The following is a 20459-nucleotide window of genomic DNA, read 5'->3' as shown; positions in this document are numbered from 1 at the left end:
ATATGATGTGCCATGCAATTGTGTTTTAAATGCGGTTTTAAATGAATGTTGGATTCATGTTAACTTAATTAACCACATAACCCTCTTAAATGGCCTTTGGCCTTTGGGGGTTCTTGACATGGGGGTGGGGGGGGGGTCCCCGACCCTTGTTTCAGGTCAATAATTACTGGCGGCAGTGAAAAACAAAATACTTTTAATGGAGCAGGGCCGTTAAGAGTTTTGGTCAGAGTACATAATGTCCAAATCAAAGGTTTGTCATCATTATTGGTGACAACACTAATTAAGTGCCGAGGTCAGAATCACATCATCCTCTTCCTCAAAAACACTACAACAAAATGTCTCAAAACAAAATACAAAGAAACATGATTTATACTGCCCCCTCTGGCACAATGTAGGACTGACAGCAGCTATTGGTGAAAACATTTCATTCCTTCTCATGTCGTCGCTGCCAGGCAGAAACCTTGTATAATCCCATTAAAAAAAAAGTGAAAGTTTGTGGGTTTTATAGATATTTAACAAATGAAAAGTATTAAAAAGCACTTGTGTCTAAATAATAACCACATTGGATCCATCCATTTATATTTCATGAAACAATTGTGCGTTTCCTCCCGACAGTGACCATTCGTCGTAAGTAAATCGGAATGCAATATAGCACACAGATCTAGTGCGATATTGCCTCATATCCATTAACCAACTCATGTTAAATCCCTCTCTTAAAAAGAAATTAAAAAAAATAAGCTAATTCCAACTTAAAAACCAAGTGTCCAATACGAAGGTGGTGATGAGGCGTACAGCAGGAGCCTAGTATTCATCCAGGTTGTCCGCTTTGGGGATGGAAAGGCCTCGGTCCTTCAGAACCTGCAGCTTCACTTTCTCCGTCTCCTGTTTGGCTTGTTGCTGTAACCTCTGCTCCTCCAGGATCTCCTCTATGGACACCTGCTGTAACACCGTGTCACATGGTTTGTCCACATCCTGGAGAGACGGAGAGAGAGAGAGAGACAGAGATTCAAACCAGTGTTTTGTCGACTAAAACTATGTCGAAAAAATAAACTGTAGATTTAATCAACTAAAACGTAATCAAAATTTGCTGTCAAAATCAACACTGGTTTTGGTAGCCTCGTTCCCAGCCTTTACTCATCACATGATCTGCAAAGAGAAAAAGCCTGCTCACGACATACAAAATAGATGCCTCATTGGTCGCTGCAGTTCATTGGAGCGACCTGTCTGCAACGAGAGCTGCTGGTCGCTGCCACTCAAGTGACTACTGGCCAATCAAGTCATGTCTTTTCCGGGATCTTCTGTTTACATTGCCAAAGCAAGTGCCACTGGGAAAGAAGGAGTCACGCCTCTGATTGGCCTACCAAACGTCCCCTTCCGTTCTTCCGGTTTGCTTCCGCTATGCTTCACAAGGAATCTCGGGAAAGACTGCCAATATCACATCCATGTTCCTTCCGTTGAGATACAGACGTCCCAGAGCCGGAAAAGGCGTCTATGTTTATATGTCTATGGTAGAGCATTCACTTCTAGTAATTTTTACTAGTTGACTAGTCGAATAGTTGTTTAACTACCTATTATGTAATTATTTTTATTTTGTTTTGGAAATAAATATTTGTACATTGGTGACTAACTATAATCTACCTGATCTTGAGGCCTACAAAATCGGGAAAGAAAAAAAAATCAACTAGTCAACTAGTACAAGGTCAACTAGTGGATTTACTAGTTGACTAGTTGAATAGTCGACTAGTTGCTTAATGCCCTAGTCTATGGGTCACGATCTAACGCAGTGTCTCTATAGGGGCGGGACTTATGTTCCATTATACACATTTCCTTCTTTTTTTTGACCAATCACAACTGTCGTTCATTCACGGAGAATGTAAACAGATTTGTAAAGCGTTGCGTCATTTGAACTCATTTCCTTGAGCGGTACTGTCGCCAAATTCCGGTACATCCGTATAGACACTCACCGTCACCGTGCTAATATCAGAGCCAAAAGTAGCTAATCTGCAGGTGTATTTTGTACATTTACTTTAAGTAAGAACTGGGCTTTTATATCGTTGCTGGCGGGCAGAAACCACTTTCCATTTTTTAAAGCATCAAAAGTAGCAGATCGGCATGTTCAAACTGGGTGCAAAGTTAGAGGCTTTGAGCTTGCTACTTTTGACATATTATTTGAATCCTGAAAAATAACAGCTTTAGACATATGAGGTTAGGGTTAGGGCTGAACTTACTATCTCCCCAAGCAGAACCACGTTCTCTCCCCTCACTATGAAGATTCCTCTGGGAATGTCTCCAAATTTCTTCCCCACATGGATGCGCTCCACCGTCTGATGGAAAACCAGGTTGGCTGCGAGAAAAGGTTGTTTGGGGAAGAAATAAATGAATTACCATACATAAAAGGAGCACTTAATCCAATTTCAACCCGTCTTCGTATAATTGGTCCTCATTAAAGATGGCAGAATGTTCGACACATTGCATCTCATTGGCGGGCTGTGAACAGTTCAATAACCTTATTCATTGGTGGGCTGTGGACAGCTCAGAACCCAAATATTCAACCTTCCATGATGTACTTTTGAAGCTGTGCACGGGCAAGAAACCTGCCTACCAATGACATCACCAGTGGGGATTCCAAGCCAATTCAAAGTGCAGTATTTCTCTTCCTGGAATGTTTTCATGGTGAAATAAAAAAGGTATTGTTCTTGCTTGCATTAATAGAACAAATAGAATATATTTTGCCTTCCGATGACATCACTGGTAGGCAGAATATGGCAGATTTCGGAACAGTCCACAGCTCTCCTCTGGAACACAGAGTGAGTAGACAGAAATGGCGCCGCCATCTTGTTATGAGTATTAATGAGGACGAATTATATTGAAGATGGGTTGAAAATGGGTGGTGTGAGCCTTTAATGTTCACAGCCTAATTAATTAGCAGACAAATGAAATAGATCATAGATTACCAAACTGATCAATGCTTCATGAGGTAATAGTTTTATTGCGACGGTAGGTCGCAGTTACTATGAAAACCTACATTTCCCGCCAGTCGTGTTGTGTCACATCACGCCTCCATATATGGTCACGCCTCATGACACACTCCATATATGGCTGGCTGGAGAAGACTGGATTATCACCTACATCTGCATATATGAAGCCGTCCAGCAAATCTACATCTGACCTCACTGACACCAGATTAATAGTTTAATTTGTGCTTTTCAACTAAGCCGTATTAAGAAGCCTTTCAGGCCTGAAAACGTCAATTAAAAAAATCAATTAAACAAATCAATTAAAAAAAGTCCATATATGGGCATTCCCAGACGATGCCCAATATTCCCTGTTATACCCATATATGGAGATCCCTGATGTCATCAATATTAAGCCCTGGGAGTGTCAATATATGGCCATATATAGCTTGTTAGGTAATAGTTTTACATACCAAACTGATCAATGCTTCTGAGGTAACCGATGAGGGTTCTGCCATCACGTAGCAGGACCAGGTGTTTCTCTGCAGGATGCAAACATGACACAATGTTACAAACTGTACGAAGTTAATCTGACATCTCCATTACAGTAGTTACAATGTTACAAACAGTACCCATCCCAATCTAGACCATCTGAAGTCACTATTAGATACAGTGTTACAAACTACCATTCCACCTGACATTTAGTTACATGACGTTGACGTCACCCGACTATTATTTACATGACGCAATGTTACGCAAACTGTACCCGATGAAGGTGTAACCTACCGAAACGTTGCTGATTAAATACATTTCTGTAAGTGAAGACAGTGTGCGGGATTTAGTTTTTTTCTACTTTTCCAGTTAATTTATCCGACGCACCTGTCCCTCGTAGGTGTGCATAAGGACTTTTTCCTTGCAAACTGTACCCAAACATTTCCTAAAAACAGGAAATAGCAGGTCTACAAGGCAAGCATGTCTTGAGCTTGTAGACCGGCTAAATGTTCTTGAAAGTATAAGTAAGTAAGGTTTTCAAATATGTCAGAGATGTATTTAAGTTGTCATATCTGCCCCGTCTATAAAGCCCCAATGGTCTGAAGTAATACATCATTTTAACACGGGCCAAAAATGCATTTTCGGCCTATTCGGTTTCGGCCCTAATAGGGAGAAAATGTATCACCGAATAGTGTATGCAATTGATGCATTCAAAAGAGCTGAATAAATGTTTTATGGACCCATAATAGTGATTATTATTTAAGTAATGTTTTGCCATAACCATGTATTTGCCATAAATCCGGTAGCTTTAAGGTACGGCCATGACAGCAATGGTAGGAAAAAAGATATTCGGATATTCGGTTTTCGGCCAACTGTTTCCTATATTCGGTATTCGGTTTGGGCCAAGAATTTCCCTTTCGGTGCATCCCTAGTTAAAATTGTTCCACTATATATATATATATATATATATATATATATATATATATGCCACCAAAATGTGGAAGGCCCTACTAGGCTAGTCAATCTAAGATTTGACCCAAAATAAATTGCAATAGTAATCGTTCAAGGTTAAAATAATTATTCGGCTAAAACGGCCATAGCAAAATGTGATGAGGTCATCACATGTGGGCAATTGTCTTATGGCCAGATTTTGCACAAGGAGTGTTTTTCGTGCACAACTAATGCTTGCAATTGATTCGATTGATTAGCTTTGATTAGTTTAGATTGACTGGCCTATACCACCAGATCAAAATGTGTGACTCGCTAGAGCAGGGGTTCTCAATCTGTGGGTCGAGACCACCAAGATGGTCCCCACATGATTTCTGGAGGTCCCCAGATGACATTGAAGTGACAATGAAGGACTTTAAGACCTTTTAAGAACTCAAAAGAAAAGAGGAAAAAAAGAGACAATTACTTCATCAAAAGTAACCAACAATCTACTCTAAAAACTAGTTGTGAATTGGCCAAATTATATAAGAAGATTTTAGCCTACAAGCTCATGTCTCAAGCTTGTATTGTAGACCTGCTATTTTCACAATATTTATTTGTGGCACAGAGTCAAACTAAATTTAACGACTCAACTCCTACAATTCCAAGTACTTGTCAGGGTGGGGGGTTTCTTCAAACCACCTAGCTCCTTTCGGAACCCTAGGTTAAAGTTTCTGACATTTTGATGACTTTATGTAGGGTTCCTTATCACCGGATTCAAGCGACATGGGATGCAATCTGATTTCCCCTGACTTACCCCTGTGCTGCGCTGTGGGTGTTACGCTGACATATTCCAAAAGAACCATATGAACGCTATAGGAGACAACGAACCCTCTCACCCCCCCCGCGAACGGCTCAGAAGCCGTTAAGTATTTTTAATGTTTGTACGACCGTTTTGGCAGCTCTGAAATTCTCTCTTGTTGACATCCCATTGTACCGCCTCCAGGGTCTCGGTTGGCTAGCTGCGCCTCCCTACGCGCCTCGTAGGCGCAGCTAGCCAACCGAGATGTCAACAAGGAGGGACCGAAGAGAGAATTTCAGAGCTGCAAAAACGGTCGTACAAACATTAAAAATACTTAACGGCTTCTGAGCCGTTCGCGGGGGGGGTGAGAGGGTTCGTTGTCTCCTATAGCGTTCATATGGTTCTTTTGGAATATGTCAGCGTGACACCCACACCGCAGCACAGGGGTAAGTCAGGGGAAATCAGATTGCATCCCATGTCGCTTGAAGCCGGTGAGACCGGACCCTACGTGGTAGGTCCAAAGGAGCTCAACCCGGGGGGTCCGGAGACGGGCTACAAACCACCATAAACAAGCACCTCTAAAGTCTTTTAGCTTAATTGCCACCTTAAATGATGCCCCCTTCCCAACTGTTGTATTGCTACTATGATGATTTCTTTTTTTTTTAATGTTTTTTTTTTGTGGCTTTCGCCTTTATTTTATATTTTTTATAGAGGGACAGACAGTAGGCTGACAGGAAATGGGGAGAAGACATGCAGTAAAGGCCGTCGGGATCGGGAGTCGAACCCGCGGCACACTGCCAGACTGGATTACCAGCCAAGGTGCCTGGACCACTGAGAATTGAATACGCAGGATTACAATGGAAATAATTGGCTCCTTTGTAACAATATATGTTCAAATCACGCATGCATGGCACATTAGAGTCTACCAGAACAGTGGTTCTCGAACCTCTTATTTTCAAGGACCCCCAACTCAGAGTGCACTAATAGCACTGAAACTGTACGAGCGTCAATTGTGAACCATGGCTAGGAGGATACTCAGTGATACAGACCTGTAATTGTCATTTAGGGCTAGCTCTGTGTTTGTCTACTCATTTTCTGTCCATGGCAAAAATATAATTTTGATTAAAAAAAAATGTCCACCACACGTCACATCATAACAATCTAGTGAGTGACAGACAGACACAATGTTGCAACAATATTTCAACAGACTGCTGCTAACCTACCGGTGGCTACATTGTATCACATCTACTTACTGTCAATGTCATCGATGAGGCTCGCCGTCCCCGGGACGTAGTTCATGTTAACACAGTTGTTTTATTTCATAGAATGTGTATAAATATCAAAGCCATATATGTTTCAAAAGATGTTTCTCTTCCACTGTGACCCCCGGAAGTATTTATACATGCCTGGAGGAAGCACTTCCTGCACGCCGTTAACGCACTTTAATCTTTAATCAAACATTTTTAATGTTCATCGCCTATAGATTTAATAAATGTTCACGTTGTCTTACGTATGCTGTTAATATCATTTATTTAATATATTATGTCATAATTACAGTCCATCGCATCAGGGAGGGTGTCGCTCGCAACAAATAATTCGGCTTGCGACACCGTCGTAATGCAGATTAGATCAACTAGTGTGACCCTTTTGGCTTTCCGTACCAGAAGGGTTTCCGTAGCTGTCGTTGATTGGCTGAGGGGGAATTATGACAGTGACGCACTTGGAGAGACCGAGTTGTGCCAAATGTTGTGTCCCGTCAGAATGTGTTATTGACACACACACACACGCACACACACACACACACACACACACACACACACACACACACACACACACACACACACACACACACACACACACACACACACACACACTGCCGTTACTAAATTTCTTTCCCCCCTTTTTTTCATTTTTTGCCCAGATATCCTGCAGTGTATTCATCTATCTAATGAGAGGGGGGGGGGGGGGGGGCGGATTTTGACAGGGACACAAAACGTCGCATAACCCGATGCCCGTGGGGTGGTGGAGGGGGAGGAGCCTATCCTTAAAGACACAGTACAGGGTTGTTTGAGCAGCAGCAACTCCTCCATGTCATTCAGTCACATTCTTATTTTCCTTCTTCTTATATTGCTTCTGCAATCATCCTCTGACTGCATGGCGGCTCATTAATAAGCATACACACTTTGTATTGTTCCTTTATGGCAGATGACAGGACCAGACAGGAGGAAGAAGCCTGGTTGATGCATCATCATCCTCATCATCCTCATCATCATCCTCCTCCTCCTCATCAAATGCAGTCAAATCCCAGCAAACCTGTCTGGCCTTCATCTTCATCCTCTTACAACAACTCTGACGAGAACAACGTGAGCTGGAGCCCCACCATGGTGAGAATATATAGACCCCCACCCATGCGGCGATTTGAAGTTTGCTATTATGTTTATAATAATAATAATAATGATGATGATAATAATAATACTAAATACTTAACGCGTATGTTTCCATTAGCACAGCAAGCATATCAGTGTCGCTGTACAGTTAGCATAGTGAGCTAACCCTGTCCAGGAGGAGTACTGGCATATTATGTAATAGTTTTAAAAGCATTCGTATTTATAGATGGACTTCCGATAGAAACATACTTACTACGGCGTCGCTTGCCGACAAGAACGGATCTACAACCTTTTAGATTCAATCTATACTATACGATTATAGATCCGTGCTTGTCGCCAAGCGACGCCGCGGTGGAGACAGTGTGTAAATGAATGGATGTATACAGGCTCTCTGCTGATCATGTTTGTAAATAATGGTGCAGTGTTTTGTAGTATCCGTGTAATATACGTATATATTTCATTTGCTCTCTTGATTGTGTTTAGAGTTTTGTTTTGTTTAGTGTAGTGTGTAAGAAAGGGTAAATGTCAATCAATGCAAGTTTTAGTGTAGGGTTCTCAAGTCTAAACATGTATTTTAATTTGTAATAATGATAATAAATCAGATTGATAAATAGTATACATCAGATTGATATGGCGCTTTGCAAGGTACTCAAAGTCGCTTTACATAAAACAAAACAACTTTATTTAAAACCGAAGAACCTGTCGTGTACACATACAGATCCTTTCTTAGATTACATTTTTACCGATTTCAAATGTGATGTTTTTGTACAGTATGATCCTTTCAGTATTTAAACATGCATCATTATCAGTCCATAGGGACTATTAAGGCAAGGCCATTTTAGATGTGATGGTGGTTTCATGATGTACACTGATCCCATCATGTCCTGACTATAGGATGCCTCTCAGTACCCTGGCTACCCCTCCAACTACTGGTACCCCCAGTCCCATTCCACAGGGCATTATGCCAGTCCTACGTACCCGGCGGGCGCAGAGGGACAGCCGGCCTACAACCCACAGGTACACTGAGGTTATGTCACTTGGAGCCGCGGGGCTCTGTGGGGCCAAGGTCACATACAGTATGTCTGAGTAGATCCTCTCCTTATCTCTACAGCCTTAAGTGCAATCACCTTAGCACTGACATTTTACTGTTATCTGTGTGTGTGTGTGTGTGTGTGTGTGTGTGTGTGTGTGTGTGTGTGTGTGTGTGTGTGTGTGTGTGTGTGTGTGTGTGTGTGTGTGTGTGTGTGTGTGTGTGTGTGTGTGTGTGTGTGTGTGTGTGTGGCTCACTGTATTTGTCTGTCTGTCGCTCTCTGTATGTCTGTCTGTCGCTCGTCTCTATTTCTGTGCCTTTCACTTGCAGTACAGCAAATCGCACACAATCATTGTCATCACTGGTAGTGACTCACTCCCATGGGTGTTGCGATGCAATTAGGTTTAAGTACCGGAGCTCTCACACATCATGATAACGTGTGCATTCATAGCCGCTGAGCACGCACACGGTTAAAGTTGTGGCTCGCTTTGAAGCTTATGCAACCACTATTCCTACTGTAGGATGATAGTACGATTACATGCATTAGTCGACTGTAAAGTGAGCACACGTTCAATTGTTGGACTGACGTGACCTTATGAATAGTTTCATTAGTGAATGTCTCAACACATTAATCGTGCCTGCCTTGACGAATATTATGATGTTTCCTTGTTTGAAGAAAAAACACTGTACAAGTGTCGTCGTTCCGGAGTGCTCCGCCAAGCACTACACAACCCTGCTAAGCTGCCCCTTACCTCTCCCAAATTCCACCAATACCCAAATCTCTGCTCACTTGCTCACTCCACACTTGGTCCTCCTGCTTAACCCGCCTATCTCTTCTGTTATTGGCTGGACTGTCTCCTCGGGCTACATGGGAGGGAAACCATGGCTTTGCCGTCTGGGAGATGGGGTCTAAAAACAAACTGCAGTGCCATGTTGCACAGTTGCAGACTTCAAAGGGTTTAGAGACAATGAAACGTTGTTCTGTGTGCACTACTCGTATCCTAACATGTAAACGTAACGTGCCTCTGTGCCTGCATGTGCGTGTTGAACGGTGTATATATATATATATATATATATATAATGCTACAGAAGAAATGCATTAAATACTGGATTTATTTTTATTTAGACAATCATGTTTGTTGTGCGAGAATACATGTCAAACAGCTCATGTAGGAGAAATGCAGCATATAATATACAATATGAAATGCAGGAGTAGCGAGTGAGCGAGCAGGCAGGAGTGAGGAATTGGAATGTGGCGGTCACTCCGATGATTCCTCCCGACTCTCATCCTCTCCTTTCTCGGAGACAGGACTAATGCACGAGTGGAGTGAGGCAGTGAGCGAGTGTGCAAGTTGGGTTATCGGAATTTGGCTTGTGTGTGTCTCTCACTATTTATTTTACCCATTGAGTTTATTTGCTGTTTTATTTCCTGTGGTTATCAATGCTATTCTTTCACCTTGTTCTGTAAAGCACATTGTGATCTTGTTTGGAAATGCACCATACAAATGAATGATCAATCTCTCTCTCACTATTTCTCTCTGTCCCTGTGTCTCCAGGCGATGGCGGCAGCGTATCCCAACGAGCATGGCGTCTACAGTCCAGGGCAGGGTCAGTACTCCGCTAGCAGTTTCCATCCGTCCAACCCTTTCTACTGCGCTGACCACCAGATGCCCCAGAGACAGGCTGCAGTGGCGTACCCCGGTCAGGGTGCTCCGTCAGGGGCGTACCCCGGTCAGGGTGCTCCGTCAGGGGCGTACCCCGGTCAGGGTGCTCCGTCAGGGGCGTACCCCAACCAGGGTGCTCCGTCGGAGCAGAACACCGGAGGCTCTGGGCAGCCACACTCCCAACACCATCAACATCATCACCACTATCCCGGCCCACATTGTCAAGGGGTACGTATACTGTAACTGGTACAGTACTGTGCTGCATGTTGTTATTGTTGGTGAACATGTCAAGCTTTTTGCTACAGTGGAGTCCCAGTCAACTGCTGGTTAGGGCTGTGGTTCTCAAAAGTGAGGTCCAGGGACCTTCAGGGTAGGGTTTCTTGAGGGGGTTCTAAATGGACCCTTACAGCTCTGTAACTCAGAGTGTACAAATGGACCCTTACGGTCATGCGTTCAGGGTCAGGGTCATTACTCCCAAAAGTATGACTGATGAACGATCCAAAGAACGTGTGCGTATTTCACATCAAGCTATTAATTTGGTGATGCTTTTATCTGCAGAAGTTTATGGCCGTGTCACAATGTGTCACATTCATGTTGCTGAATTCTCATAACACGAGAATTAAATTAATGCTAATTAATTAATTAATTAATTAATGCAAATTTAAATTTATTGCACAACATGAACACTCCCGGGGTCCCGGTGTGAAGCTCATCACACCGGTACCCCGGCAGTGTTCATGTTGTGTTCATTGAAGGAGAGTTGCGCCATTGAGGCGGCAGAAAACGATGCTGGTCACGTGGTTTATGTATCTCGAAATAGTGACAAATACCCATAGACTCCAGCGCATTCCGTCAACCTCCGTTTTAGGTGTGTGTGTGTGTGTGTGTGTGTGTGTAGAAGACCTGACCCGATGAAGTGAACGGAGATGACCCAACTCTCGCTGGGAACCCACCAAAAAAAGTGTTGCTCTTTATCCGTTTCCGTCCGTAGGACGTGGCCACACATCCTAGGGAATCCAATCGAGGGATGCGTTGGACGTGTGTACACGTCATAGCGCATCCTCAATGATGCCAGGCGAGAGAAGAATATTCTGAATGTTTTCCTTTTTTTATTTTTCAGTCCGACTCTCGGCCACCGTCCTTCGCGCTCTACGGCCATATTAGCTTCCCGTTGACTTAGCTGTTAAGCTAGCAAAGTAAAGCAAACTATTTATCTGTTTTTTTCCCCCCGGATTGTTTCCGGGGGGTGGGTTTCAGAGTAAAAGCGGCCATGTCTTTCCGGCACCCCAGAGCTCCTATTTTGAAGGAATCCCGGCGCTGATTGTGTTAACGGTCCGACTCCTTAACAGTTCAAAATCTCTGAGTTATGGTGGTCCTTGAAATGTAAAAGTTTGAGAACCACTATAATTGTATAGCAGAAGTGAAGTCCACATACCTAGCCAGCTCTGACAGTGCAGATAAAATCGGTTCCAAATGTGATGGAAACGAATCCGATTCCGGATACCAACCTTAGTGAAAAATTAAGTTCACAATAAAACAATACATATTTTCATGACGTTTTGTTGTTGGTGTTGCTGTTCTATGTTAAGAGATATTAGTGATATTATTTGAAAAGTAAAAGAGCCTCTTCCATTCCGTCCCCCTCATAGGGTCCAGGATACCCTCCAGCATCGTATCCCCACTACAGTGAAGGTGGCCACTCTCACTCCATGCCGCCAAACCCTCCGTATCCTGCCGCGGCCCACTGCGTTCACCCCAGGGCGCAGACGGAGGGCTGGTCCCACGCGGGTGGGTATGCGGCTCCTCCCTCCCAGCAGCAGTGGCAGCCGGGCCAGCAGCAGCCGCCTCCACCACAGAACCACGTCTACGGACCTGCGGTCCGACCCGCACATCCTCCGGCATGGCCGGGGACTGGGACCGGTGCCCCGCCGCCTTACCAGCCCAAGGTATGTGGCGTGCGAGTATTATAGGGAGTGTCTGTCACTGTTAACCCATTAAGACCTATGGCCGATTATACAAATGCCTTATTTGTACATTATTGTAGTTGACAATTAACACCCTGAGCGGCATAAACAGAGGTCTCCGTCCTATCAAATAGTTACGCTCGGCGCTCAGGACGGAGATTAATCACAGGACGGAACATTAATGATATCATAACCGAGGGCACCGCTCCACAGGCTGGGCGCGCCTGTTGGGCAACATTCAATGTCATTTCCGGTTGGGACGTCATCCAAAGTGGTCCACCCTCCATTTTAGTGGATGAGAGGAAAAATCTTCAAACGTGAATAATTCTTGATCCAAATCAATCCGTCCAATTCTAACCAAAGATTATGTTTTTGATGGCCCGTCGCATCGCTTGTCGCGTTAGAAGTAATCATACTTCCCGTTGTCGATCGCCTCGGGGGTGTTTTGGCTACATCTAGCTACTTCAGCTACATCCAAGCCTTGTGCTCCTTGAAAAGGGCTCCGTAGCTGAAAATCGCTGGGTACACTGATTTAATGGTTAAAAATACCCCCGGGCGTTCGGGGTGTTAATGACGGTGACAGCACTAGGGATGAGTCCACTGCTCCTGCAACCATGCAGATCGTCTGTTTAAATGTTGCAGTTTCTTTGTCTGGTTGCAGATGGAATAAATTAAGTGAAAGGAAGGAGTGTTTGGTAGTCTCGGGGGAGATGGAACTACTGTGTGAAGCAAAGAAGTGTACCAGTCATTAGTTTACACAGAGCAGCATGGAGCAGCGGTGTCAAACTCATTGTAGGTCGCAGGCTGTAACGGTCAAAATGCGACTGTGTGCGCCTTCGGGCAGAGCTACATTTCGTCTGTGGGCAGAAGTCTTAGTTTTGGACTGAGTAATGTATCCACTATTTTTATGAGCTTTTGGAATCTCATCCCTGACTGCCCCATACTATAAAGGAAAAAAACTAAACGACTAAAACTAACTTTTTATTCGTTTTAGTCGTTTAGTTGTTTTCCTAAAAAAAAAAAACTAAACTAGCAAACCCGCTATACATATCTGAAATAAAAAGTCAAAGTCAAAATAAAAACAAATTACATTTTCAAAACTCGAATAACCTCTGGACAGATATCGTCCTAAAGGTTATTTATTTTTTAGAGTGGTGAGTGATGAGTCAGTTGAGTGCCGAAGTTTTGGAGCACAGCATGACACCAGGCAGCATTGGAGCACAGCATGACACCAGGCAGCATTGGAGCACAGCATGACACCAGGCAGCATTGCGGCACAAGCACTGACGTTTATCATACACATAAAGAATGTATACAGCACCAGGAGATATGAGTCATAGGAACTATGGAAAGAAACAGTAACAGGTATGAATAAGTGCACATTAATAAAACATGATTCTTAGTCTTACACTGTAGATGAGTCTATCATTGGGCGTATGCAGTGACAGGTCAATCTACATGCTTATGAATTGGTACAAACGGATAAAGGTTAAATCTATCATAATACTTGCAAACTTGTGTGTGGAGATGGGTCTCTCCATAAGCCACTACATATCCATAGTTCCATACGCAAAATAGGATATGTACTATTTAGACATTTAGCAGACACTTTTATCCAGAGTGACTTACAATAAGCACTACTTATTCAGAGACACTACAACCAATAACCTAGCATCAGTCTAAACAATATACTGTCAAAATATGTAGCGTTGCCTTTTTATTGAGACCTTTATACCGAGGAGAGGAGTGCGCAGGCACACACATTGAAACAAATGCCTTTTTGAGTGGTGCAACCACTCCAAGGAACAGCAATGTCCCTATGTCCCAACCTATGTCCCAACCTATGTCCTAACCTATGTGACTATGTCCGTTTAGAGTACCAGTAGGGGCAAAAGTGGTGCTGTTGTGCCAGAAACGGAGAGAGAGAGAGAGATAGTGTTGCACTGTTGCCTGCTAATGAGAGGGGGGAATTGCACCACTCAGTTCACACAGGTGTGATTTTTTGTTTCTCACATTGCGGTATGTATGTTTACGTCTGCAAAAATCCACTTGTCCGTTCAGGCAACCAGAATGGTTGGAGGGAGAGTAGGAGCGGGTCTAATGCGAGTGGCACTGGGGAGGAAGTGGAAAAAACAAGACAGACCTGCTGAATTTGTTCTTTATATAGCGGCTCAATGTCACAATATGTGCACCGGTGAGACCATTAAACAATTCAGTCACACTTCTGTGAACAAAATGCTTGTACGCTGGAGCAATGAAACTTTAATTTTGTTCATTTGAGTTTGGTACTACAGTAGATATCACTGTTATCTTCTTTTTCTATTAGATACCACTGTTGATGATTCAGAGAGAATATGACCATTCCAAGTAGAGGCCAGGCCGGCTCAATAACACTTTGATCATGCTAAAGATGAAATTCATATTAGATATATTCTTAAGTACAAATATCATCATAATAGGCATGTTTTGTAATTGAGGTTGAATGTGTAGGCATTGCTTCTCTGTTCATTAACATTACCCACTTCTTTAGTAGTGAGCATTTCTTCTTAGCCCCATACATTATGTATCACTGTATCCAACTTTGAAAGTTTGACCGTTCTGATGCAAATGGAATTCATTAGAGTGTAATGCACAGTGCACACATCTAGATTCACCAGTAAGTGGCGGAACGTCATTATAATATAATACTTAATATAAGTAATGTATATAAGTGTAAGTAATGTGTGTGTGTGTATGCGGCACTATGTAACCTTTTTTCACCTAGGTGAGACATGACCTAAATGTACCATACAGATTGGACAAACGTACATTTTATTTATTTAAAAAAAGGACAGTTTTAACACCTCCACCCGGACAAATTGCAACAGAATTGGTGACAGTCCAAAGATGCATCAGCAGTGCACACAAATAAATAATGCCCAGTTGAGCTTGGTGAGTCATGTCGGTTCTTATAGGGAAGGTAATAAATTAGTCCTCTTAGTTGACTGTAAAGAATCCCCTTCAAGGTCCCTGGTTCTGTCTATACTAGTGCAGAGATGGCGTTGACATCAGTGCTGTGAGATGACTTTAACATCATGATTGGAAAGTTAATAATACAATTTATTCATATGGCACCTTTTCAAAAATGGGTTACAAAGTGCTTTACAAAGGAAACAACAAAAGAAAATACAACGCACAAAAAGATAAAAAACAATACAGATAAATAAGTGCATACTGTACTACAGGGCAGTACAAAGAGTAGCAAAGGCCTGGCCTCCTTATTATTTTTTTTAACCGACCGATTGGAATCCCCACGAGTGCTTTATGACGGTAACACAGGGCTGTGTGATGATGTTAACAGCGGCCCTCACGGCATGTGTTACTGTACACACAGCGGGGGGGGGGGGGGGGGTCAACTGCTGTCTCCATTTCATTTCATGATCACACAATGTCGGCGACGGCTTCACCATCGCAGCAGCACCAAGGAGGGAGAGAGCTGCATTTATAATGCATTATAATCTCATTTATAATGCATTATAATAATGCATGTATAAGGTTTCATTAGACTCATTATGAAATGTAGTATACATGTTTAATTGTGTATAACAACAACAAAGACACTTTAGAACTGACCAAGTTATGATAGTTTTAATGTCCTGTTCCACTGTGATTAATAGATCCGACCGTTAAGTAAAATGTTACCAATATTCTTATTTAAATATGAATTAAATTACGTCATGGATTCATACTAAAAAGTGGGATCTCTTCCTCCAGCCCATTGACAACGTATGAGAATTTCAATTAATGTAACCTGTAATAATATATGAAAATGCAGTTTCTTTTGTTTTGTGCTAGTGTCTTTTTTCCTTGTCTCTTTTTTTGTTTGCTGTCCCTGGTGTAGCAAAGACACCTGTAACTCATTCACCTGATGTATGTTCCACTTTGTTGTTGTTGTTCCATTCTTTCTCACACCTGGCTGTTCTGCACCCTTTCAGGAGCAACAGCACCAACGTGCTCCACAGGTGGGACCCAGACCGAGACCGGCCCCCTCCCCCAACGCACCCAACGGGAAGCCTGCCGAATTCAGCTCGCCTCCCCAGATGTACAGCAGAACGGGGCGAGCCGGATCTACAGAGCCAAACGGTTCGCATGTCGACCCTCCGTCGTCTGCCCAAGCTCCAGCCCCGGCCCCGGCCCAGCCACAGGGCACGGCAGCTCCCCAGCACCTGAGCGACAATCCCGGCCTGGCTACGGTCCAGCAGGTCATGGCCAGAGTGCAGCTGCTGGAGGAGGATGTGGACGAGTTTGTTGGCAAAAAGTCCGACAAGAGCTACCGGTACCTGGAGGAACTGCTGACCAAAGAGCTCCTGGTGCTGGACTCTGTGGAGACCCAGGGACTGGACTCTGTCAGACAGGCACGCAAGGAGACGGTGCAGCGGATCCAGGGCATTCTGGATCGGCTAGAGAAGAAAGCCTTCTGAACCAGACTGAACTCTTTGCTTTTGTGGGCAAATCATAATAACAAAAATCAGATTTTTGCTCCTTTTCCGGTACCAAATGTTTTTTTTTCTTTTTTTTTGCGGACTTGACAAGAGCTTGGATTCGGTCGATCTTGGCCCCTTGGAATCTCGCTCCCCTTACACCCCGCTGTGCCACGCGTCCTTGATTATAAATGCCGTGCTGAAAAGGATATATTATTAGAGGAATTGTCTGGAATCTCTGGATGATGGGGCATTTTATTTTCTCTGTTGACTCTACAGAATTGTGACATATTTGTGAAGCAGTGGATTATATTTCATCATACCAGACGTCGGCCTCGGTGACGGACTGTGTCGGCTACATAATGTGCATAACCTCGTGCCGGCGTGGTGTAGGAGTACACTGGAAGATGTTTCTGTGTAGTGTCACTTTGTAACCCTTACAGGAATAGTTACCCATGAAGACTTGAATTCATGAAGATTTCTTTCTTCTTCTTTTTTTGTCACTTTCCTAAGCCAATGATTTGATGTCATCGATCAGTAGGAGACTCTTTGGGCAATATTCCAGTCCATGCTAAACCCCTTATTCCCCAGGAATGTGACAAAAACAGGAGAAAAAATAATTCAAGGCGTCATGGTGTGTGTAATTGATAGAAAATAAGTAATTTTTTGGGTGAACTATTCCTTTAAGCCACTTTCATACTCTTATGCACGCCGTGATGTGCCGCGTCCCAAGAATAGCCAACTTACAAGCTCACAACGTGTAGCTAAACCCTTTTCATACAATGAATGAATATAGCTTATAGCCTTATACTATGCTCTGTTGACTGGTTTCCAGTCGTCTGTCACCTAGAGACAAAACAAAATGGTTGTATCTTTGGTTCAACTAGCAGCCAGCAATACAGAATAGTTTCAACAACATATGTGACACATTGTGAGCTTGTAGGCCGGTTATTTTGGCCATGATGCAACATAGCGGTGCAATGGAGCATAAATCAGGCCTTCGCTGTCTCTCGGGCACAGATTCAGACTGTCTCTAATGGCCGGGCTACACTGGGGACAGAATTGGCTCCGCAACCGTACGCTGCCACTATAATCAATGGAACCCGGCTGTGCTCTAAAGTGCTCTATTTTGCCGCGTGTCTACGAGGTTGCGCAGCCCCTCGCCTCGGTTTCAGAGGGAAAACCCCCCCCCCGGTAAATACGGAACTCCCCGCGGGACGGACAAATTGTCCTGTGTACAGGAGCTGTGTACAGTTCCGTTCCATGTAGCCCGGCTGTAAGTCCTCAGGATCAGGGCTCGCTCGTTTAATCTAAGCTCGCCTCAGCCATGTGTCACTATTCATGCCACACACACACACACACAAGCCATAGGAAATGTCACCAGATCCTTTCGTTATTTACCTGTTCTCTGTTGTCACCCACCTGTCAAACACGCAATCACTTAGAATTCCAAATCAACATAGGAACAATGGACACGATGACTATTCCAAATCAACATAGACACAATGATTTTTATTTTTTATTTAATCTCCCCCATTTGACGGCACGTAAGTGCCGTCATTATATATCAAAGTTAATCTCTTCTCGTCAAAATGAGGACGCAATGACAATTTACTGTCCATGATTTTTGGGGCCGGGATCATAGGTGGTGATGAGGGGGAGCACCCTGAAGATCACTGTCCCAATTCCTGCAGCTTTGTGCAAGGCTGTACAAGTTGCCTCGCAGGTGTAGACCTAGATTCATACTTTGATAGCAGTACCTTATTTTATCATTGTAGGAAATGAAATGGCATTCTTACACCTACTTAGAACTACATACTTGACGAGTTGAAATTTATTTTGTGTGTATCAACTTGGGTCCCACAATTTGGTCTAGATATTGGTATGAGTGTGACCTCACTATAAAATTGATCAACTTATTATTATTATATGAAATCTACTTTGCAACACACTATTTCCTTAGTCTTGTGTTAAATGAGGCTCATGCTTGATATATTGATTTAGAAAAACAGAGTGCCATATGTGGGGGGTTCTTTTGTAGCATTAGGTAAATAAATAAGGTCACTCAGTTTGCATGGAAGAAAACCTATTTCATATTTGTCTTGTGTTTAGGTGGATCACCGTCACACATCACTTCAATATTATCGGGCATATATTTGTATAACATGAAATACATGTAAAAAGAAGAAAAGAATCATGTTGAAAATACAAAAACAGGATCTTGTGGCCTGTATATATGTTTCTGATGTAATGCATGTTTCAACACATGATGGGAATCTTTGCCTGACTACTATAAAAAGAAATAACAGATCAAAAAATGAATTAAATGTCAGGATATTTTTTAATCTGTGGTCAAGTGAATTAATTTATTTCTTTCATAAAAAACTACATTTAAGGACAACTTTTGTTAGATTGTAAAATGTTTTTATTTTTGTATTGCTCCTTTTTTGGGGGCCACTCATCTTTTACTTTCTCTAATGACTTAAATGGTAAATGGTGCATTTATATAGCGCCTTTATCCAAGGCGCTTTACATAGATTGTGCATTACATTCACCCATTCACACACACATTCATACACCGATTGCGGCGGAAGCCATGCAACCAACCAGCACATCGGGAGCAATTTGGGGTTCAGTGTCTTGCCCAAGGACACTTCGACATGTAGACAGGAGGAGCCGGGATTCGAACCGCCGACCCATGGATCATTGGACGACCTGCTCTACCTCTTGAGCCACGGTGAACTCATAGGCTACCAATAGGTGCACAGCGGCTACACAGGTCATACAGGTCATGCAGTTCAGGTCCCAGGCTAGTCTATCAATGGAAGACCATGCCACCTTGACTAATAACACACACACACACACACTAGGGAGGTCTATCCCATGACTATCCACACACCAGATGGCCTATACGTTGACACACACACACGATTTAAAAAAAAATAGCAGACCTACAAGCTCGAGTGGCAAGTGGCGCGCTACGAGCTTGTAGATCTGCTATTTTTCAATAGCTAAATAATGCTTAGTTAAAACACCAAAACGGGTTCCCGTCCATGCACTCTGGGACTTCCCTCCACAAGGGATTCAAACCCGGGCCGTCCTGCTCAAGTGCTGAAATGTTCACCGCTGAGCCAATAGAGCCCGTCTGCTCGCTTAGAGGTGAAATTTAATTTTGACCAGGCGGTTTCGCTGTCAATGTCTCAATAGAAGAGCGGAGAGACTTAACTATTGTATTTAAGTTATATTGTATGCAACACTGCTCATGATTACAATGACAATATCAGTCACCAGAAGCAGAGATGTGTGATTTCAACCAGTCTAACATTCATTAGAAACACCAACATTTAATTTGAATTTAAAAAATGTCTTTTTAAAAATGTATTTTTTTCTGAAAAACCTCATGTTTCTGTATCAGTGGTTCTCAATATTTCATGTCAAGGGTTAGGGTTAGGGCCGCGGACCCCCCCATCTGAAAATATGTAGTTTCAGGTGTTAGATACATTCTGATATGTTGTTTACACGTCATGTCAAGTTGGCCACTCCATCATATTCTGTTGGTCAACACTTTGGCCCAGACCGTGTTCCATATAAGGTCATCTTGCCCTTTTTATCATTTTACTCATATCCTACTGCCTGTTTACACAGGGCTGCTCATCTAATCCTATTAAATGTCATGTCACCATGGCATCCACGTGCCTAATCATCTCAGCCCTATATTATCCTTTATATTATTTTATCATATTTATATTATGGATTTCCTGACGCAAGGTTCAGATTTA

At 43.0% G+C, this 20459-nt stretch overlaps 2 protein-coding genes across 2 annotated transcripts; one reads left to right on the top strand and one right to left on the bottom strand.

The window, feature by feature from the left end:
• Window positions 1-176: 176 nt before the first annotated feature.
• Window positions 177-6649, bottom strand: lsm1 (LSM1, U6 small nuclear RNA associated). Its single transcript, XM_079516102.1, has 4 exons — window positions 6429-6649; window positions 3428-3496; window positions 2229-2344; window positions 177-972 (listed from the first exon to the last, which is right to left on the bottom strand). The coding sequence occupies exons 1-4, from the start codon at window positions 6472-6474 to the stop codon at window positions 802-804; spliced, it is 402 nt and encodes a 133-aa protein (XP_079372228.1). The 5' UTR covers window positions 6475-6649; the 3' UTR covers window positions 177-801.
• A 613-nt stretch (window positions 6650-7262) lies between these two features.
• On the top strand, window positions 7263-19025 carry bag4 (BCL2 associated athanogene 4). The gene is made up of 5 exons (XM_079515420.1): window positions 7263-7559; window positions 8457-8579; window positions 10149-10484; window positions 11906-12202; window positions 16195-19025. The coding sequence occupies exons 1-5, from the start codon at window positions 7374-7376 to the stop codon at window positions 16678-16680; spliced, it is 1428 nt and encodes a 475-aa protein (XP_079371546.1). The 5' UTR covers window positions 7263-7373; the 3' UTR covers window positions 16681-19025.
• Window positions 19026-20459: the final 1434 nt, after the last annotated feature.

This window comes from Electrona antarctica (genome assembly GCF_951216825.1).
Source record: "Electrona antarctica genome assembly, chromosome: 12".
NCBI classification, from domain to species: Eukaryota; Metazoa; Chordata; class Actinopteri; order Myctophiformes; family Myctophidae; genus Electrona; species Electrona antarctica.
Note: the sequence above shows the minus strand (reverse complement) of the source record. Positions and strands in the feature narration are given on the sequence as shown.